Source organism: Lissotriton vulgaris, chromosome 2_1, assembly GCF_964263255.1.
Source record: "Lissotriton vulgaris chromosome 2_1, aLisVul1.2, whole genome shotgun sequence".
Classification (NCBI taxonomy): Eukaryota; Metazoa; Chordata; class Amphibia; order Caudata; family Salamandridae; genus Lissotriton; species Lissotriton vulgaris.
The window spans coordinates 1,490,077,700-1,490,101,122 of record NC_141687.1 but is presented as its reverse complement, the minus strand read 5'-3'; the positions used below and the strand labels follow the sequence as shown (position 1 = coordinate 1,490,101,122).

General features: G+C 40.8%; 1 protein-coding gene across 2 annotated transcripts in view; it reads left to right on the top strand.

Moving 5' to 3' along the window:
* The window catches only part of DPP10 (dipeptidyl peptidase like 10), a 1,575,897-nt gene that overhangs the window by 1,051,293 nt on the left and 501,181 nt on the right, over positions 1–23,423 (top strand). For both annotated transcript variants that reach the window (XM_086957361.1, XM_086957360.1), the window contains exon 10: positions 18,119–18,216. In XM_086957361.1, the coding sequence (XP_086813487.1) occupies positions 18,119–18,216 (98 nt within the window). The remainder of the gene's footprint in view (positions 1–18,118; positions 18,217–23,423) is intronic.

Here is a 23,423-nt window from a genome sequence, read left to right as displayed (position 1 = left end):
CCCCTAAGTTGCAAGCCAGGAACAGAAGCAGGGAGATACAATCGAAACAGCTGACAAGGACCCTAATCTGCAAGTTGAAAGCCCAGGTATGGGAGGGATGGCTGAATATAGTGACAATAGGCACCATGCTCCAAAGAGCAGTGAGGCAGACCAGCCCACAACAACCAGGCCTAAATTATTCTTTATTGGCATATTACTTTTTTTTAATATCAAACGTAGGAAATCATAGGGGCAGAACCCCAAGGAAAAAAAGTTTCAGAGGGACACAGTTAGGCAGCTTAAAATGCAAAATGACATTTTAAAGCATGGGCAAAATGGGCGATTGCCTAGGACCCCCACCTTCCAAAAGACTACCTGGGAAAGTGAATTTTCTCTCTATTTGACCTCTGAATATCCGATTTCTCTATCTAAACCTCTTTCTCTCTATGCCTACCTCAAGCTTTGACTCTGTCTTTCTACTCTGTGTCATTTAAGAATTATTGGGGTCACGGGCAAGACATATTCCAACTTATTTGTGTGATTGTTAAAGTTTAGAAGATAATTTAGCCTTGTTTGGCATTATGCAGTCTAAAACTAGAATTAAATGGGTAGTAACATTCGATTTTGTTCTGTACAGGGGCCCAAAATAAGTCTTTCCGGGACCTCCAAATCCTTAAAACTGCACTAAGTGTACACTTTAAAAATGGTCCCAACTATTTTTATAAAATAGAATGTTAACCTTGGGGAAAAGTACATTTGCATTTTTCTGCTATTATCCTGTAATCCTACATGTTTATTTTCCTAACACGTCCTCTTAGAGATGTCTCTGCAGCTTATTAAGATAACCTATAAAGACTGTGGATCTTTTGGCATTTTTTTCAAGTACAAGATCAGAATGCCTTGAAGAGTTCATTCTCCCCGTCAAGACGTTGTCTTTTCTGCATTGACAGCTGCCTACAATCTCTTACGCTTGAGGGAGTGCTCAATTTTGACTTTTGCAGATTTTGCTTCACACCAATGTGGTTTAGGATGACAGGCAGTGTTTGATGGTGTGGAGTGTGATGGCGAGCCATCTGCAGTTGTTCTTTGATGGTCCCTCCGCTGAAAGGAGGGAGGCTATTCATATTCCTTCATGTGGAGAAAATAATTATACTGGACGAACAGCCGAGCCGTTGTGGCAGCTTAGATCGCAGGTTTCCATATTGCTTGAAGTGAAACTTCTAAAGCCCTAGGAATTCTTTGACATGTTTTAATGTATTTTATACAATATTAACAAGGTCATGATTTATGTGACAAACTATACAATAAATGATTATTCGGAATGAATGCAGGACCCTGTTGGCTGATAAGGGTTTTCAATCAATTACATATTTACTTTTGTTACAAGATCAATCACTTGACAAGATGTGAAAGTAAAGAAAAGGCAGCATGTTAATGAAGACATTGATTGAAGGTCCTTCGTTTGAAGGAATTTACCCTGAAGTGTGAACTACTGATTCCTTATGTCTATGATTCCTCCATGAGCTTACTTACATTTCAAATGTTCCCTTAAAAAATATTCATGTATTGTTTCAAACACTGGAGACATTTGTAGACATATGTAGGCATTTCGATTTTGACTTCAAAAGCTTGACTGGCAATAGATTTTGAAGACCCAGTCATAATTTTACAAAACTAAAAATAATTGAACTAATAAACTTTCCATACACTTTAACTTTATTCAGTGAGGTGTGCAACATGATCCTTTCATTATGTATCATTTTTGCCATCTACAAAATAACCAGCATAGGTTTTTGTTACCTCTAATTCAATCCTCCCATTGAAGCAAAATGGAAAAACATATGTCCCCGGTAAAATGTGAGTACATGCCATGGTGCCAAGTCTGACAACCTTTTGATCTCATACACCAAACCAAAATTTGACATTACACGTCACTAGAATTAACACCATTCTCCCCCCTGTGCACTAGTGACGTCACATCTACCCACCTGACTATCTACAAAGTGTTTAGGGGCCTCGATAAGAGGTAGGGAAACTACATAAGTGCTACAATATTATGCAGAAGGGCATATTATCAAGCCTGTGCGCTAAAATTATCGCCGCTTTATCGGCCGAAAACGGCCGATAAAGCGGCGATTATGGGCTTGATAATATGCTCTGTGGAATTCCAATCGAAGCCCATGTTAGATGTCTTCACATCTAACATGTGCTTCGATAGGAATTCCATAGAGCATATTATCAAGCCCATTATCGCCGCTTTATCGGCCGTTTTCGGCCGATAAAGCGGCGATAATTTTAGCGCACAGGCTTGATAATATGCCCCTAAATTAGTTGTAGATGGTGTAGGTTGACAGTACTATTCCTTAAATTATGATTCACCTTCGTAAGACGTGCAGACAGACACCAAAAAGGAGCAAAGTGTTGCAGAGAAAGACACAGGACATTCTTTTTAAGGATGTCTGGTAGTAAGACAAAATACACTATGGAAAATCTAATGAATTAAAAGTTCTCCTGCATTAAAAAAACAATATCTAACAGTTGTTTCTTGAAAAAAAAAACCAATATGAGTGGCAAAGAGAAATAGCAGAGGAGGGTGTACTAAATGTTTTGTTTTTCGGAACATGAGAGATCTCAGCTATGTAGCAGGATGTTTGATGGACACGGTGGTCTGAAGAAGATGTGCAATAACGCAGAGGGATAAATGCATAGAGTGGCAGCCAGACACTAAGTGGTATTATTATGTCATCCGATAATACAGATGATAGAACTAAGGGTGATTTTTCATGGGCCGAGTACCACACTCTTGTCACATCAACAATACCATTACCACAGTTTGTGAATGGTATAAAAGGCTTTAGGAAATCCATCTAAAATATGAGCACTGAATAAAAACCCTTTGTAGTTTTGGAAGAATGCAGTTGTTAAGGGTCTGTTACATTTGCATCAATTCCATTTCTGTAATTAATTGCATTACGTTTAGGAAAAAACAAGCGAATTCTGTGAAATGCAAATCTGGCATTTAGCACTATATTTTGGATGCAAAGGCTCATTTTGTCCAAATAATATTCACAAAAACACAAGTGCCACAAACAACACACATGTTTGGTTCATTTGCCTTGTTCCCAATCCCGCCTGATACGACTTTTACCCAAATGAACTTGAAATTACAGAGCATGCCATAATTGCATAATGTAAGTGGTTTTGCATAACAAGTGTAACATTATATACTGGGAATTATGATCAATTACACCGGCATACCAGAAAAGTGAGCCAATTTAAAAAAAACTGAATGATTTGATGCACTAGAGCTCTCTAACACTTCAATATGTGCAAGCAGGAATTGTATTATTCCTGTAGAATCAGCAAAATATAACAAACATTAGAACCTTGGAAACAAATAGTGAATAGAATGGCGCAACTGAAAATATTGTAGTCACAAAGATCACGTATATATTTCAAAGTATATTTATTCTTTCTTTAATCCATATCCATAAAAACATGTTCTCATACATAGGAACAACATGTTTCGTTCAAACAGGTTTCAAAATTCCTCAGGGCAGTAAGTGATATACAAAAACATAGCTAAGGCATCATATACTGGCACATTAAGAAAACAAAAAGTTATACAATATTTTGCACAAACATACATAACAGTATTTTAAGGCATAATCTAAATTATTACATAATGAGACATACATAACCTAACAATACTTGACAGTAAGTCTGAAATATAAACAAAACATAAAGAAATTGCTCAATAGTTCTACAGTTACGATATATGATGGGCCTACGTGACCGCATGTGCAACCGCGGAACACAACCATGTGACCCAAGTGAAATCGCTCACTTTGTTTGTGCCGCATTTCTTACAGAATGAACAGACACAAATTCACTCTATAGGGACATTTACATAAACTGCTAGAATGTGCCATAGCTAGTGACTATGGGCCTGATTATGATGTCTGTCAGACTCTCTCCCGACCGGCACTGTGTCAGGAGCAGGACCACCCACTAGAAGTTGGCGGTCCCGCTGCCCTGATTACAATGCGACCGCCTTTACAGCAGACACAATGTGTATACTTTCTATTACGGCATGTGCTGTGGACTGCAGCACACTCCCCAAAAGAGAATAAACAGTTTAAAAACATCCTTACACTGTGTGACAGGCACCATGCAGTGCCTAAACATGGTTCAGGGATGGTTACAGGGCCACCATTGGAGCCCCCCCAGGCCCCATAGCGGAGGGCCAGGGGAGAACCGGGCTCTGCTAGGGGCTCCCAAAGTGACTTTCCACCTTTCTTTTCATAGCAGGTGAACCGACATTAAAGGGCAGGTGGGAGGGGACATTTTAATCCCAACAGCCGTACCTGAGCAGGCACCACCCTAATTGACCCTCTGAGGCACTGATGGGCTTCTTGAGCCCGTCGGAAGCCCTGCATATGGTCCCTCTACCCGATGCCTCTGCCAGCCACATCGTAATCCGGCGGGCTGATCGCAGGCGCAGATGTCGGACCCACCGACATCATATTGAGCCCCTAAGTCCTCTGTTGCCATAGTATATATTGAATTCCTGCTCATTGTTCTTGAACTTAGAAAGGCCGTCTATGTCATCCTCCTTACCCACATTAAATATTCAAGTGGAACATACCTCAAATCTATTAAGGTTCTATATATTCCTTATGTGGAGATTTTAGACCTCAAAATTATTTATAGGCTCCATCCAGGCACCAGATGTGTCCTGCCATATAATATACTGGGAAGAGTCTCTCCAAGGTGACACCTAAAAAGATTACATTGATAATAATGAGATCACAAGTGTAGGTCATCAGTGATCAACAAATAATATTCTTAATCTCAAGGAGATTATGCATACATAGTGCACAATATCCCTAGTCCACATTTGAGAGATAACCTAATGTTTTAGCCCAAACGGTACTCATGTCCAGTCCGCTGTTGGTGGCTTTGCCTCCTTATGCATTAGAACATTGGAATGTTGGGAGCTCCATTGAAAACAATGGAGTGCTCCAGGCTCCTAATGACCGGTAGAAGACCACAGGTTCAACATTCCAATGTTGTAGTTCACAGCTGGTGCTGTGAACAAAGGCCTCATGGAGCCCAAGGGGATTTCAATCCCTCGGGCTCCATGACGCCTTTGGTTTATTTGTAGAACATTATGGCTCTTGTGACAGAATATTCTATTAGCCTTATAGCTGGCTATACTGGCATTAAAGTCCCACTCCCTTGTTAAAGCCTTCAACTCGGTCCTTTAACACTGGAGCTGGCCTTCAATGACTGGTATAGCCTACTACGATCTTATCTTAACTTATCTTATCTTAAGGGGGTTTTATATTGCGCTCTGTCACCATAGGTTTCCTGGCGCTGTTTGAGTGCTGAGAGGTGTAGGCACGGGGGTCTAGCCAGACTGTGTGAAAAGGCAAGTTTTCAGAAATCCAAAAGAGAGTTGGAAGATTTGAGCGAGATGGGCAACGGGTTCCAGAGGTTGGGGGCCAAGTGAGTGATTCAGCGGCCGCCGAATTTTTGGAGCTTGATTGGGGGGGTAACTAAGAGCTGGTGATGAGAGGACTGTAGGTTGTGTACCGGACAGTAGGGGGTGATCAGGGATTTAAGAAAGGCAGGAGAAGTCCCAGAGACAGCTTTGAATGCCAGGCAGCCGATCTTAAATGCAGCCCTCCGTTCAACCGGCAGCCAAGGGAGTTTGCGAAGTAATGGCTTCGCAGACTGCCACTTTGGGGTTTTGTAGGCTCGTCTAGCCGCCTGTCTCTGTACAATTTGGAGCCTGTAAAGAAGGGATTTGGGTAGGCCATGGTACAGAGAGTTTTAGAAGTCCAGGCGGGAAAGCACCAGGGCAATCAGGACTTGTATCAGAGCCTCAGGTGTGAGGAGGTGGGAGACTTTCCTGATTTTTCTGAGCTGAAACATGCATGATGACACGACAGCACCCACCTGAGGCTTGAGGGAAAGCTCTGTGTCAATAATGACCCCAAGACTCTTTGCTGACTTGGCCAGGGCAGGCGGGGAGCTAAGCTCAACCAGCCAGAACTGTGGGCCCCAGTAGGTGGGGCTGTTGCTCGGGAGAATTAGCTCAGTTTTCCCCGGGTTCAGCTTGAGCTGGTTAAGATTCATCCATTGTTGGATGTGTAGCATAACCGCTTGACAGTTGGAGGCTGCATTAGGAGTGTTGAGGGGGAAGATGATTTGCAGATTGTCTGCATAGTTGAAGACGGCGATGTCCCACCTCTTCAGGGAATGAATAAGTGGTTGGAGGTAAAGATTAAAGAGCAGAGGGCACAGGGATGATTCCTGAGGCACTCCGCAAATGGATGGTACCTTGGCGGCCGTGAAAGGGCCTAAGCGGACCGCCTGGGTTCTGCCCGACAGGAAAGATTTGAGCCAGGCAGACGCCAGGCCCTGAATGCCGGCCTGGTCGACATGGTGGAGAAGGATGTTATGGTCCACCGTGTCGAACGCCGCCGACAGTTCTAGTAGGACGAGCGCCTGAGGTACCCCTTTATCGGCATTACCCCTTAGAGAATATGATATAAGGCTATACGAAAAATGCGGTAACAGTTTGATACAGTAAATATAGGTTAGTCACAATGTTCCAAGTCTCAAAATAGTGCTCCAGGAAGATTGGGTCAGTTACCACAATCCCAGATCAAACCACCCTCCGGTGATCCTGAATCATAACAAAAGCTCCTCCGAGCACTTGCAGTATGTAAAGTAACAGTCCTCCACTTGTATCTCTCAGATGTCTGTATCCAAGTTTTTTTTTTCTCCAACAAATTCAAAGCCCAAACACTATGGGAAGTGAAGCCAACACGTGTTTCGTCTAGTCAGTGATTGACTTATAGACTTCTTCAGGGCTGCAACCCAAACAACAACATATAAGACAAATAATATACATCATTAAAATACTACATCGTAAAGTAGACCTAAATCTCAATTCTATAGAGAATTAAGGGATACACCCTTTAATCACCCAGTGTTGTAATAGAATATAGTATAGAAAAGGAAAACCAAAAGGCCAGGTCCATACTAGAATCACCATTGTGTAATAGCTAATTTCACTAACAAAAAAGTCCACTGCGTTTCCGGCTTAAGCTAATAACAGGTATCTTGTGATTCAGTCTTTCCTCCATTAGTAGAGGGTCAAAATATTATCATAACCATACATTTATCCAAAAGTGCAAAGTCAGGCTCTCAGTGCTCACAATAACTTAAGGATACTCCTTAGTCAACTCACCATTCTCGTAAGTTTGCGGTCATACCATGACATCACGGTCTAGTCACTATAGCACAGTAATTGCATTCAAAAAGAAAAGTAGAACTTCTATAATTATCAAACCCCACACCACCTGTACCAGTCTACAGCGCAATCACTTTAAGCTCACCTCATTAGGCATGTATGCCAAATGTCATTACTCCTTCAGAACCTTGTAACCAATTTATTTGTATCCTAAGGAATATAAAATCGCACGTATGCAACAACCTCTGTAATGGTATATCCTCATGTTAACCAACTAATTACAAGGCTCACCTCTATTTTGTATTCCCACTTCGTAGGGTATCAAGAGTGTTTCCCAAGCCACGTGTCCGTGTGCTAAAAACAAATAAAGTTGCATCTCAGCAACACATTCAGCCATAATAAGTCCCCCTCTGTCTCACCCTTATGCTCCGTCGCTTACCTCAATATACAGCTCCCTATCCGTAAAAATCCCGGAGTACTGCATCGCTGCCATATTAGAGTGTCTATTTATATGGAAGAGTAACGGGTACCATCTTGTAATGGTCAAATCATGAAGTAAAATAATTTTGTTAAATATTTTTCAGTATAGTAGCTGTAAACATCGGTTCTCATGATCTCGTAAAGTACTATAGTAACCCATCACATACTTCGGTAAATAGCTTCTTATCCGTAAAAGTCTCAGCATTTTATATCACCGCCATATTATAGTATCTATTTATGTAACAGAGCGTGCGCCATTTTGTAATGGTTAAATCTTGCCGAGAAGTGAATTTATCACTTATTATATAGTAAAGTAGCTATAATTATCAGTATTCTTGTATTCTCGTACAATATTGTAGTCACTCATTCCAAAATTAACCTAACATCGTTAAATAAATCTCAGTGTATTTAATCATCGTTAAATAAGGGTATCATATTATAAAGTCAGATAGTCTGCATCAATAATACAGTATTGACGTCATAAGAGTAGTTCTATATAATACGATTTCGTAACAGGATCTTAAGAGTAATCATCCGTGGGACTGTTATATATCCTAAGTGCACTTGAGTAGTGCAATGTATTGATATACCTCTATTATAGGGCTAATGAGGAGCTCATCCTGAGCATATTTCAAAACCTTAGTACCTATATAATGTACTTGTAATAAATCTTCGCGTCTCCTATTACATCAATAGTAATTATATAGACAAATAGATTTGTCAACGGATCCAATGACCCTAATCGTAAGAGTGTGGGTTAATTGTGATAAAAATAAATAACATTAAGGAAATAAAAATAGCTGAAAAGACCAGAAAAGAGGTTGGGAGGTTCCGGAGAGAGGAGAGGTCCTATAAACATCTCAACATTTCATAGTAGCACTTTTGTACAAAAAGAAAATATTGCACGTGTTCATCATCATGGTATTCATATCTTACAGATCAACAACGTATTTACATATGCCTAGTGGCTATTATTCTTAGTCTTGACCAAGGTAATATTCCAGTTCATTATCTACATTCAGCCCCAGCTCAATCGCCTTCAATCTCATTAACCACAACACTTCTCTTCTTCTCAGTTGTAATTGTCTGTTGCCCCCTCTTGGGTCTCGTTTCACGTGATCAATACCATGGAAACTGAATTGATGTTGATCTCTATTCTCGTTATTTTGAACCATATGTGAGGTAACGGGTATCACCATTTTTTAGAGCTCTGAAGTGTTCCATCATTCTATCTTTTAGTCTTCTAATGGTGCTACCTACGTAGATCTTGCTGCAACTGCACACTATGACATAAACCACATAGGTTGTATCACAATTCAAAAACATGTCTATAGTATAATTCCCTGAGTCATTGTAGTTAAAGGTTGTTATCTTACTTTTAGCCCATCTACAAGAGCTACACTTACCACATTTATAAAAACCTTTAAGTTTATTTCTTAACCAGATTACACTCTCGGGTTTTCTCGGGTTTTCTCGGGTTTTCTCGGGTAACTGGGGCTAATCAGGTTGGCCAATGTAGTGCCTCTCTTATATGTCACACTTGGTTTTTCATTTAGTAAAGGTGACAAATCATTATCTAATTTAAGTAGATACCAGTGTCTTCTAAGAATAGAGTAGAGCTTAGTACTATCTGCATTATAAGTAGTAAACATTCGTACTTTCTCAGTCCCCTGTTCAGTGTTCTGTTGTTTTTTCTGTAAAATTTTATCACGTTTCAGTTTCCTTGCTCTTGCCTCAGCCTTCACAACTGTCTGTTTATAATAACCTCGATTGATGAATCTATGTGACATATCCTTTAAATTATAATCAAAATCCTTCTCATTAGTACAATTTCGTCTGGCTCTAGTCATTTCTCCATAAGGTATTACTTTAATTTGACTATTCGGATGACAACTTCCTGCATGTAAGATGGCATTACAGCTAGTGGATTTCCTAAACATCCTACTACCTAGTCTGTCTCCATCTACAAATATTTCTATGTCCAAGAAGGTTATATGGTCATTGTCATAATGAGTTGTAAATTTCAGGTTAAATATGTTGTCATTCAGGTAGTCAAATAAACCTTTCAGTTCATCCGTCGATCCCGTCCATATTAATAGGCAATCGTCGATGAAACGACCCCAATAGTGTATATATTGTATCCATCTTTGCCCACGATGGCCCCAGATCCGCTCTACCTCAAACCAGCCCATGAAAAGGTTGGCAAAGGATGGAGCGAGTCTGGAACCCATAGCAGTCCCAAGGCGCTGTCTGAACCAGTGTCCATCAAATAAAAACACGTTATTTTTCAAAGCCATTTCTGTCATTTTCAGAATCATCTGAGTATGTTCATAAAACTCAGCTAATCTACGACTCAGAAAGTAATCCATTGCTTGTATTCCTAGTTCATGATCAATATTAGTGTTTAGCGACACTACGTCTAGTGTAGCCTGAATCATTCCATCCTCCCAAACCAAGTCATTGATTATGTTAAGTACATGTTTGGTATCTTCAATAAAATAAGGTAGATTCTGAACATACAATCTAAGAAAATTATCCACATATTGTGACAATCCCTCAGTTGGCCCTCCAATACCTGAGACTATAGGCCTCCCAGGAGGCTTATCCAAGCACGTGTGCACCTTGGGTAAGGTATACATACAAGGCGCTCTTGGTGTGGTTACCAACAAATACATATATTCATCATAATCCAAGAGTGATAGATCATACCATTGTTTCAATTGTAAGTTAATTTCCTTAGTAAGAGTCTCAAGGGGGTTTGAAGACAATCTTTCATATTAGTGCTCATCATTTAGTTGTGTATATACTTCATCATTACAAGCTTGTGTATCCTGCACAACGATACTGCCACCTTTGTCCGCTCTGCGGATAATTATGCTCCTATTATCACTAAGTTCCCTCAGAGCTTCTCTTTCACCATATGTAAGATTATCTCCCTTCATTCTCAATCTATTCTGGTGTTTTTTTATCAATTAGTCTATCTATCGCCAAAGTAACTGCCCTATAGAAAGCATCTATAGTGCTACCTGTTCCTAATTGTGATGTCCATTTCGATTTAGTCCTAAGTCCACTACTCTCACTTTGATAGCGATCTAGCTCAAATTCTTCAAGTAACCTTGAGATTGTCACAGGATCATCCTCTTTCTCTGTAAGGGAAAGCAATAGCTGAGTTACTTTAAGTTCTTCAATCGTTAAATCGCTCATAGGTTTTATTTTTACATGTTTAGTTCTCTCAGGTACATTTGCAAAAAACTTTTTTAGTTTGAGTCTTCGCACAAATTTATATAAATCAATTTTAGTCTTAAACCAATCAGATTTAGTCAACTGGCAAAACCCCATATCTTTCTTGAGCACACACATATTATCAGATAATTCACAAGACGATAGATTAATGATCTCTATGTCTCGCACTTTTGACTCATCTTTTGACATTAGGGTTTCCATGATCTCAATCTCACACCCATTCTCACTCCTTGTCCTCCTCCTGACTCTCCTCCCTCGCCTGGTCTTTGTGCATTTATATCTCGATTCCTGTTCTCTGTATCCCGATTCCCTCTCCTCAGTCTGCGGACTTCTTCTAAAAAAATATTCTCTGGGGTCGGGGGTAAAGTAATTTCTGGTATATCCTCATTCTCACTACTTGATAAGTTGCTTGAGTTTGCATCTATGTCACTGCTAGATGGAATACTGCCTTTCTGTTTAGTTATTGGTGCTTTCTTCATTAAGTAATCAAACCTTTTCGCAAACGTATACAAACGACCTGATCTATAATCATTTTCGTCTCGTTTCAATTTCCTTTGCTTTCTGTTTTTGATGTCTATTTGTAACTTATTAAGTTTCTCATCCAGTGTAGTATAATTTTTAATTTTATCCTCAGGGAGGTTGTGGTATTGGTGATATCAAGGGGAGCCCCTTTGCGCACATTGTGGACAGGGGCTTACTTGGAGTTTCTGTGTGTGCTGCAGTGTGCCAAGGCTATCAGTGACATGTTCCATTATCATTGTGGGTGTGCAGTGTGCTACACATTCTAGTGCATGTTTGCCTTTGTGCCCATCTCCCCTGTCCCCCCTGTCCCTGGTCATTACTCACCCTGTTCCTGTTTGGTCAGGTCATATTGGGCTGTGCCATGGCCCCCAATTCCTTCCACAGTCTCCACACTGCTGACTGTAGCCACCATTTCCTCCAGGTCATCCAGCTCCTCCTATATTGCAGGACTCCCACCTCCAGTCACACTTGCTGCCTTCCTGTTGGCGGAGAGCTTGTCCTTGAGTTGGCTGTGCACTTCATGCCAGCACCTTTTGACCTCCTCCAGTGACCTCCTCGACACTCCGACTGCATTGACGTTGATGACTATGGCCTGCCATATTTCCGTTTGGGTTGCTAGTGCCGTAGTGGAGGTGCCGAACAGTTGTTGATAATGTCCTATGACCTCCATGACGATGATCCAGTCTGCTTGCGGACTGAACCCCGTCTTCCTCTTCCGCTTCTCCTTGCCCTTCCCCGAACACTGGGTTCCATGCTGGTCCTCTGTGGTGCTGGTGGGGTTTGGCTTGTCCTCTGCACCAGGTCCGGGTGCATCCATGGTGCTACGCAGTTAGAATTGGTTAATATTTTTTTTCCTTTCTTTTAGTGCATTTTCCCGCATGACGCATGGGATTTGAAGGCCTGTGGCTGGTTGTCTCTGATTTTTGTCCCGCGATTTGCCTCATCGCATGTTTTTTTGTGTTTGCATATTGCATTTTTGCGGCATAGCTTTGACTTTCACATGGACATTTGCGGCGTTATCTGGTGTCTATCGCATGCTACAACATTGTTGTGAATTCCACGTTTACACTGGGTTATTGTCCCGTGATGGGCTGCGATGTTGAAAGCTGCGTTACGCTACTCTTGCGGAAGTTATCACACGTTCTTGTGAATATACCCCTCAGTTTTTAAACAGAATGTATATGAATGAGCAATGCCGACTAGATTTATAATGAGTACGATTTGTTGATTGTTATGATTTCCATTAGGGCAATACTCCTCTTCTGATATATGTATTTGCCCATGTGATGAAAAATCGACTGTCTTTACTGTATTTTGTCTTTTTAGGTCGAGGCTAGGCAACGCATGCAGAGCATGCGCTGTCTCTCGAGACATTAAGTATTCTCTCTGTTGGCATAAAGCGTACCCATTAACTTTTTATTGCTCACTTCAATTGTCCTTCAAAAAAGGCTCCCTCTCTATTGGTTAATCTATCTTCAGTGTCCCACCTTCTTGTAACTTGTGTCCTCCCTGGCAGCAGCGCCTAACCTCCCCTATCTTTACGCTGTTGTCCTTTGAAGAACTCTTTTATCCTTTCACTCCCTCCGCTTCGAGCTCCCTTGGTATGTTCCTGCTCCAGCTTGGTATTACAACAATTTTCACTTGTGTCAAAGAGCTGTTCCTCTGTTATTTAAAATTTTTAATGTATTTATTCATCAAATCCCCGGGGCTTTTGTTTGCGCAAGTTGTATTTTCAATACACGTGTTATGGCGAAGTTGGTAATAGGCTCTCTTTCATTTCCTGCTTGAAAGAGTGCAAGCTGAGACACTCTCCATGATAGCCACCCCTCATATTTGGTTCCTTTCCATTCAGCTTCAGCTTTCCATTGTTTTCTCATTTTATTGGTGCCATCGGGTACATTAGAAGGATATGGGAGCCTCTAATCTTTAACCTTTGACCTCGGACAAAAGAAAGGTCAGCAGGCCGAGCATAAAGTTAATACAGTTGGGAGTTTTCAATGGGGTTGCTGAGGGGTCAGTGATATATGGAGACACGCATGTTTCCCAATCAGTGTCCAGGAGTGCTTGCTGTGACACTGCACACACCATGCATGGTGGCATTGACGCAGTGCGGAGGAAATAGCTTAGTTGATGGAGCGCCTGTTTCACAGTATGGCATGCTTGCTTTAAAAGTCAAATATTCGAGACCCAGCACAGGTTCTTCCCAATATTCATGTCATTTAGTTATAAATAGAATGAGAACCATTTTTTTGTAATTAGTACAGAGCTTGAATACCACATGGATGGGTCATGCGCCTTAAACAGAAACAGGGTGTTATAATACAAGTTACAGCAGTGTGCCAAGAAGTGAATCTGTTCACACAGTGAGCTACAGGCGGTGTGTTCCCTGTAATGCACATTTTATGTTTGTGTTGTATGGTGCAGTGTCAGCAAGGATTGGTAATATGACTTTATTCCATCAACAGGGCAATATTTACTGCATCTCCAAGGCAGTCGGGATTGTTGTTGACAGCTCTTCGTATAAACGTTTACAAATAGTGTTTTCACTATGTCTGTGTAAAAGTTTATACAAAGAGCCTCCTTTTAGATTAACGCTTTCATCAACAATCTGAACTGCCTTGGAAATGTAGTCCGACCCAAGTAAAAACTTCCTCCTCATCAATCTCACGCGGATGATAGGCCGCCAGAATTGACAACTGCAGCCCGCACTGTACAGACAGATCTCTGCAGGGCACCCCCAACCCACTCAGCCACGGCCCCTGGAGGGAGTTTCGGTGGCAAAATGTGATGCAGGGTGCCCTACGAAATTCGTTTTATTAATTAAATTGTTTACTTACCTTCAATTATCCATACTCCGGTTTTTACCAACCCCCACCCTGCCCCTCCCCCACCCCCACTCTCTGCCTCACCGAAACACCCTCCACGGGCCTCGGCTGAACCCACTCAACCACCTTAACTTCACACAGACAGCTTGTATTACTTCCAGCAACAGCAAACAGGTACACTCCTCCAGCCCGCAGCATCCCCCATAACATGCACGGAATTTATGCTGAACACACACATAGGGCTTTTCACAGCCAATCACTTCTTACAGGAAAACAGCAACTTGGTGAAACTGCAAAGTAAACAAGTACGGCCTTCAGGGGTCTGGCGGAGGCCTGCGACTTCCTAAGCGCCTTCTGCTGTGTATGTGTACATTGCCTGCACTGGCAGTGGCTCGCGGCCCAAGCACTGCAGCTTGCTAAAATCCAGCATTGCACTCTCTAATACTTGAAACATTTGGTTTACATATGTCTTGCATTAAGGAAAGCACACCTTATATTTTTAAGACGGATATTAAATGGGAGGGGGATTTATGCCTGTCAAAAGGCAATAATGAGAAGCCTTGACTCTACGGACCCTCAACCAAATTGCAAGCCATTGAAATTTGTACAATCACATGATAAATCACCCAAATAGAGATCTAAGGGTACAGTTCCAGTACGAGAAAGCGGGTCCGCATAATGACTAAACATTCAGATGGGTGTGAGTACAAGACAGTTATATGACATTTAAAAAATATGGCAATTTGACACTTTGCAGAAGTCAAATAAAAACGTAATTTGTCATCTTCATGCACACGCACTTCATAAGCATTAAGCTGAAAGTTACTTGGCATTCTTAGAAGGAAATTAAATTTTAACACATTTGAGACGCCAATCATTTTAATATCTCGAATTGTTAAAATAACAACGTGAACATTTAAAAAATTGACAAACTACAAAAGCAAAGTATTTTATTTTAAACAGTGTTATTATTTTGTATTGTCTGTAAAATATTGTGATGGGTTTTATTAACTTATAACAATAAAAACGAAAATGAAACTACTGGACAACTGCAGAGCAAAAAATGAATGGGGTTCAAGTACTTGGATGATGAGTGGTATTAATGCCCACTGCCAATGGCACTCATCGCAGTGACCTCAGAATGATGAAAGGTTGAGTCAGGCCCTGCTGCTTTTAACTGCTTAAACAGATGTCTAGAGCAGGCACATAAAAAATAATGATAATAAAAAACTCCCAGTCCATCCATCCATCTTTTGTAGTGGTTACTTGGTGCTACCAAGCAACAGAGCACTAAGAAGATAATATTTGTACTGCAGCAGGACATGCAGGTCATGGGGAGGTGAAGCTTAAGGACTGGTGAAAAGGGCAGATGGGAGACAGTAATCGGGCAGCACTAGGCAGCATACCGCACAGTTGTGTTTCAACATCATCTACATTGTAAATATTTACAATTTAAGTTGTATGGGGGCATATTATCAAGGGGGTTTATCTCTGCTTTTTTGGCTTTAAAAGCCAAGAAAGCGGAGATAAAATTATCTCCCTATTACCTAGCTGTCGCTAACACCAGTTAGCGACAGCTAGTAGGAGATAGCGACCATCTTGGGCCCCACTTTGCATGTCAGTGATATTTATCACTAATGACATGCAAAGTGGGCGTGCCAAGATGTTAGCGACTGGAAACAGTCGCTAACATCGCTATCTCCTATTACCAACTTTTGGAGATATTCGCGCTAAGCGCGAATATCTCCAAAAGCTAACACCTGCCCTGAGCAGTTGTTAGCCATGTGATCCAATGGTAGGTGGATAACATGGCTAAGAGCATTAGCTCGGTAATGCATGAATATCGCTGACTTTTCAGCGATATTCATGCATTGCGGCCGATTTTTATCGCATTTGCGATAAACCTTGGTAATACCAAGGTTTATTTGCGATAAAAATCGCCGCAGCTCTGCGGTAAATTTTTGTCTCTAACCAAGCAATAGCGATAATTATCGCTATTGCTTGGTAATATGCCCATGAATCTTAAATTATACCCATAATCTCACATTATTTGCAAAGGACTGGAATTAAGATTAGAACCTTTGTCTCATGGATACACATCTAACAATACTCTCACTGCACCAAAGTTACTTCTGCGTCATTGAAAATATACTATATGTAGAGCCACTGAAATTATGGGACTTTGCAGCCCTGGCGGTGTTCACATAATGATCAATTTGCCGCATTTGCCACTTAACCCATCATCTGCTGCATAAATTGCAGATTCTAACAAGAAAAATTGTTTTTAGCTCACACTGACCAAAACATTACTAAATCTGCAGTGACATGTTGGTTGACTGTTCACCTTTCAGTTGCATATTGCTATATTTGGGTGTCAAACTAGTATCAATAAGGTGAAACCTTTGACCAAACGGTAATAATTGGTAAAAACAACAAAATAATGAACTGATACTATCACAAAAAATGTGCGGCATTATGCCTCACAATTTGTATTTTCATGCTGCATAATTTAGTAAAGTCTGATGCATATTTTGGTCCTCCCTTGCTGCATAATTCCAGTGGCCCTGATTATATATTATTTTTAGGTCGCGCTTAAGTAGCACAAATGCGCTGTCTAGAAGACTTGCTGTAATCATAAATGTAGAAATCCTGCGTGCTGCTTGCCATTGGTTCACTTGTGCATCAGTCTTTTTTGCTGGCTCCTCATTGGTTGGCTCTCCTAATACATCACTTCTGTTTGTAGCACTGTGCTCCATTTATTTCATCACGCACCCGCTTCACGGGTCACCACGCACATAACTTTCATCTACACAGTTGCCGCGCTTCATGGTACATCACAGCGCCGCCTGATTCTATGTTTCTTATTTTGTAGGTGTCCACTCCACTGCAAACCAAAACAGTAAAAAGTATTGTCGTTCAGAACGCCAATAGTTCTAATTCTCGCAAATGCGAGACCTATTGCGTTGCAAATGCTTGTTTGCAGTTACTATCTATTCAATACTAGAAATGTTATAGTGCCCCTGTTGTGCAGGCATACGTTCTCTAAATGCAAAGTTGCAATACTCTTTCTTCAGCAACTAAATGATTATGCCACGTGTTAATGGGTCGTTTGCTTTCTGAAATACGTTTTAGAACAGAGCAAGAGTATGTTGTTTTACAACTGCTATGTTGGTCATCCAATGATTATAATATATGCTATTTGTCCTGATGACTTCTTTGAAATGCACGTTGGTACTAAGAAAGCGAGTGTTATCTTAACTGACACAATGTGACTCATTAGTTGCTCTTCATGTTCCGGGTGTTATCACAATGTACTTCCCGAGGGGGTTGAATTCTAAGTAAGGCGTAATATTTTGGTATGTTTTAAATGTTTTAGGTATTTTCAATAGTCTCTGCACTTATTTATTCTTTTTAAATTACGAGATAACTTGTAATGTGTTTATCTTTAATGATACATGTTGAGATCGTGTAAAGACGGAATGAATTAATGTTGGGAGCATGCTTCTGTTAAAAGTTAACGAAAAATATTTCAAAACTGTATCTACCACCTTGACTCTTTTAAAAAAAATATATTAAATCATAGTTCCTATTGGAATATTAATATTATGTTGTGCCTTTTTGGTGCTAAAGCAATTTAAGAAACACATGTGGGTTCAACTAAATAGCTCAGTGTGTTGTTTATATATTTGTTATATAAAAACAAACAGCCTGTAAAAATAGGTGCTGTTCATAGAATGATTTCGTTAGCAACAATGTCGTCTTCCAATGTTTGCTACAGCTCACTCCTATTTGCTTTCTCCAGGCTGGCCAAACAAATCCAACGGTAAAACTGTTTGTTGTGAATCTATATGGACCAACTCACACTCTTGAACTCATGCCACCTGACAGCTTTAAATCAAGGTAAGTAACTGTGCACAAGAGCTATATATTACACCATTAGGTTGAAAGGTTTTATGTCTACTTTGAGTAGATAAAATGTACGTCTCTGGATGCATCAACTGATCATGATATTACTTCATAAAAATATTTTAGAAATGTAGTATATACATTATTGTTAGTTATTTTATATAGCATAACCTTGGCTCTAGTGTGTCGTTTGCAGAAAGCATATTTATTGCAGCAATGTAACACTATTATATAGGTAATGTGGTTACAAGTCCACTAGTCTCTCGAAAGTTCCCCCCAAAAGTTTGTAATATGTATATTGGTGATAAATCCAAAGTTGGTGTCATTTATGCAGCTATCCTTTCCCCTAATTTCAGCCCAACTTAAAATCAGGCAGGGCTCTGTCAACTCCATCCAGTGGTAGAATGAAGAGCCATATGGCTCTACGGGCTTCTGATATCTCCAGATGAAGCTTCTTATGGCATCTGAAAACAATGTTGGGTGCTAGAAATGGCAATTGATGAAAGATTTCTAGGAATATGAATAGTACAGCAGTATTTACTACACTACATCACATTGTAGAAGCTGCTAGAAAGAGGGTTCTGATTTCTCATCATCTTGTAAAATGATTTAATTGGGGTTTATTAGTGATCCAGACAATACTATCTACTACTGCAGCACTCTAATTCCCTAGATGCTGTGCGTTTGCTACAAACCACAGATCAGCGCTCTTTGTATCTTTATTACTTTAAATCTGCATTTTACCTTTACTAAAAAGACATCCAGAAAGCTATCCAAAGGTGGCTGACTCTTTTTCTAGCTTTCCAGGCTAGGCACAGATTATCTGCATATATGCACATTTGCACCTCTATCCTATCCTGGAGGTGGGATAGGGCACCCTTGATGAGTTCCACTGCACATGAATTCTGAGATAACACTCATCATAGGGACACTTACACAAGAGGTAGATATATCGTGAAAACTATGCACAAAAGTCTAACTGAACCACAATGTACCAGAGGTATAGCCAGCATACCCTATAAAAAGACTTCTCTGCATCTATTAAGAGCAAGTGAAGCATCCCACCCTTGATTGCTCCACAATTGAACAGTGTGGTGGCCATATTTGGATTTGCGGGTGTGATTCTCCAAAGAATTAATCAATAATGCTAAGGTGAGATCATCTTGAATGTGACCCTGCTGAGATTAGTCACATTTATCATTGTGTATATTTTTACACTGGTATTAATTAACCATACTCTTTTGAAAGCTAGCCCACTTTTAGAAAATTTACAATTATGATTCTTTTGCCCCATTATAAGAAAATAGGTTATTAGTTGGGGAGTATGTACGTTACTTCCAAATAAATAAGACCACAATCCTGTTCTGTGTAACAAACAAGTTCAATAAACCTGGGATCTATACCATGGCAGCTATGGCACTGAGCGGGTGGGCTTGAGTTAAGAAAAAGTGTGTAAAGTATTTACTATTACAAAAACAATTAAAAAGTGAAAACCCAACTCAATAAGTGTTTCACAACCAATTTCTACAAATAGATAGTTCATTTAAGAACGGAAATAACACCAAATGACTAATATCAAATAAGAGGAATTGTAGTTACGATTTTTTAAAGTTTTAGGACAAAGAGCCCCAGGGAAAGGTGCCGTCCAGAAGTATCAGTTCACAGTTGATTTATGCCTAGGTCTAATGTCTAGCCTACCATGATGGAATATATTTGCATTCCGAATTGGGAACATTTAGGGCCTGGTTACGATGTCGGTTGGAAACTAAACCGCCCAATTCCTTGTCACATTCGGTTCCGACTGACTCGCAGTGAACGATGATGATGCTACCGAACAACGTTCGGAAGGACTCCGATTTACTTCAATGGGAGTCTGTGTTTCTGACCGACACCACAGGCTCCTATGGGGAAAATGGTTGTCTGTGGAAAACTTTGCACTCTGTGGCGGGCACCCCATGGTGTACGCCACACTGTGCATAGTTTCACAGGGGAGTCCCCTGGGTACCCCCTCAACCCCTAACCAGAAGACTCAGGATAAAGCGGGCCTCCTAAAGGCCCCCATAGTCAGTTTCTAACAGCATTTTAGTGTCGGACACAAGAGCTGTACAAATTGAATAATTAAATAATATGGTAATAAATATTACTTCAGGATTATTCGTATAGGTTGCCTCCCACTCTACCCCTGTCCCGAGGAAGACCCACAAGCTAAGGATGTAATTACCCTCCATGCACTAAGTTGGGTCAAAACATCCACATTCATCCCCAAGTGGGCCTGTACCTTATGCCCCCATTATACCGTCCAACCAACAGATGATCCCTCTCTGAATTGTTTGAAAATTAACAAGAGTAACAACGTAAATGATCAATGAAGGACAGGCCATAACTAACTGGTGTTGATGCTACTTATAACCATTTCCGATTAGAATTATTGTAATTTTTCTGTATTTGATCTACCTTCATACTGTGAAATCCCCTTTTATCTCTTTTATCTATTTCACACATGTTCACTACTCCTTCACCTCCTCACTTTGGAGCAACCTCCCTATAACTACTATATAGGATGGTAATGTGCTAACCTTCTGATTATGTTTCTGTGAATAAAACAGATAGTTTCTTGAAGAATCAGAGGGTGTTGTGGTTCTTTTAAAAGCTGCACATTTGAAGCTTTATGTATAGTTAGTACCTTATGCTGATCTTACGCATGCCTAAATTGTATTACAAATCGAAAATGTATTTTGACTCAATATTACGTGATAAATAAGTCTAGGACCAATTGTTTTTCTATACTACACAATACCCAGGTCAGTGGACAATGATTGGGTTACCCCATTAGTTTATAATGGCAATTAAAATTAAGCAGCATGAATCAGTTGCAACTAAATATATTTAGAAAAATCTCTCAAAACTCTACAATATGCAGCTTCTCAGAACACTCCCTGTTCTAGAATAAATGTTGTTAGATCTTGAGTGATTCTGCTAAGACAGTTAGGTATGACCATGATCAGAAACAATTGTACTGAAGCAACACTTTGGGGCTGATTCTGATGTTGGGCAGAATTGCTTCCACCTGACACGTCTCGTAAACGCGACCGACCGACACCCGGTCGGTGGTCCTGCCCACCTCATTAGGATGCGAACAAACACTGTTCGGTCGCATCCCAACATTTCTCAGTAGGAGCATGCATTATGGCTGTTAAACAGCCTTAATACATGCTCCCAAAGGGAAATGAGAGGTCTGGTTCATCCCTGAACCCTGTGGCCACCTAGGTGCCCCCTCAGCCCTCCACCGGAGGCCGCACACACAAGGGAGCCCATCTGGGGGTCCCCACACACGCTTACTGACATGGTTTCCATGTCAGACAGGCCGGTATGGAAACCATGCCGGAAACCATGCATCGTAATCCTAAGGGCAGAAAAGCCCGCCCTTTCGGATTACGAGCCGGTTCCAACTGGATGCTGCGCACCTTGAGCCCATTGGAAACAAGCAGAATGTCAGGACGGTTTCAATCTGACTGGCTGCATCATAGTCAGCGGATCAGAGTTGAAACTGGTGATGGCGGACGCAAAGCCTCTGACCGAAGCCACCATCGTAATAGGCCCCTTTATATTTTCATGACGGTCATTGCCTTGCCTATGAAAAGTATATTCAACAATATTCTGCTGAGACATGAACATATAAATTAATTTCAGCTGATGTAGGACACTGGCAGTAAATGTCACAAACAAGGTTAAGTATGGGATCTAATATTTCTATGTTACCCAAAGTGCATTTCTTCATTTGTACAGTGCACTTAACTTAAAGACAACAGTATCAACCTCAAAAACTACGTAAGCATGCATTGCGTTGTTCCTTCCATAGCAATTAAAGCATACACTTCAATGAATAGGGTAAAAGCAACCTTACAGCGTTGCCAGATCTGTCATTATTTCTAAATTTGATTATACCAATGCTCTACTTGGAGGTTTCCTTTTGTATCAAGTCATGTATTTGCAATGTATTCAAAACATAGCTATGCATGCTTTAATGAAGCTACAGAAGTATGACAGCATTACTGACAAATTAACCTTGTTCAATAGTATCCAGTATCAACTTGTATCTCATTAAAAATAGAGTACTTCAATCAATCAATCAATCAATCAATCAAGGCATTTATATAGCGCACGATTCACCGAGAGGGTCTCAAGGCGCTTGGGGGTGGGGGGGTCTGCTACTGCTCGAACAGCCAGGTCTTGAGCTGCTTCCTGAAGGAGAGGTGGTCCTGGGTGAGGCGAAGGTGGGTGGGGAGAGAGTTCCATGTCTTGGCGGCCAGGTAGGAGAAGGACCTTCCTCCTGTGGTGGCTCTTTGGATGCGGGGGACGGCGGTGAGGGCGTGGCTGGTCGATCGAAGCTGGCGGGTCGGAGTGTAGAAGTTGAGTCGGTTGTTGAGGTATCCTGGGCCTTGGTTGTGCAGGGCTTTGTGTGCGTGGGTGAGGAGTCGGAACGTGATTCTCTTGTTGATCGGGAGCCAGTGCAGGTCTCTCAGGTGTTCGGAGATGTGGCTGTGTCGGGGGATGTCCAGGATGAGTCTTGCTGAGGCGTTCTGGATCCGCTGAAGTCTCTTCTGGAGTTTGACAGTGGTTCCGGCGTAGAGGGAGTTGCCGTTGTCCAGTCGGCTGGTGACGAGGGCCTGGGTGACCGTCTTCCTAGTCTCGGTGGGGATCCACCTGTAGATCTTTCGTAGCATGCGCAGGGTGTTGAAGCATGACGAGGCGACGGCGCTTGACATTGAAAAGTGTATTTCCAGGGAAAAATAATTGAGAGCTATAATAAAACTTGATTGGGTAAAGAGTTCAGTTTGTTCCTTACTCATCAACAAGAAATGGTTGAGACAGAATATCGAGTTGGAAATATTGTGATTCAGAAATATTGTCAATAAGAATATCGTGGTCAAGAATATCGAATTCAAGGTAAGAAATATTGTTTTAAAAAATATAGAAGTCATTATTGTTTGCAAAATATATAGTTGTTTAAAATATCAATTTTTTAATTATTGTTATGTATTTTAGTTTATATTTTAAATGTATGTGATGTATATTTTTGTGTATATGTATTGTTAATGTGTTTTAACACATGTGTTACATTTTTAGTAGTTATAAATTCTAATTTAAATAAAATGGGTATATATTTGTTCCGTATTGGGTTCTGGGTTTACAGGGGAATA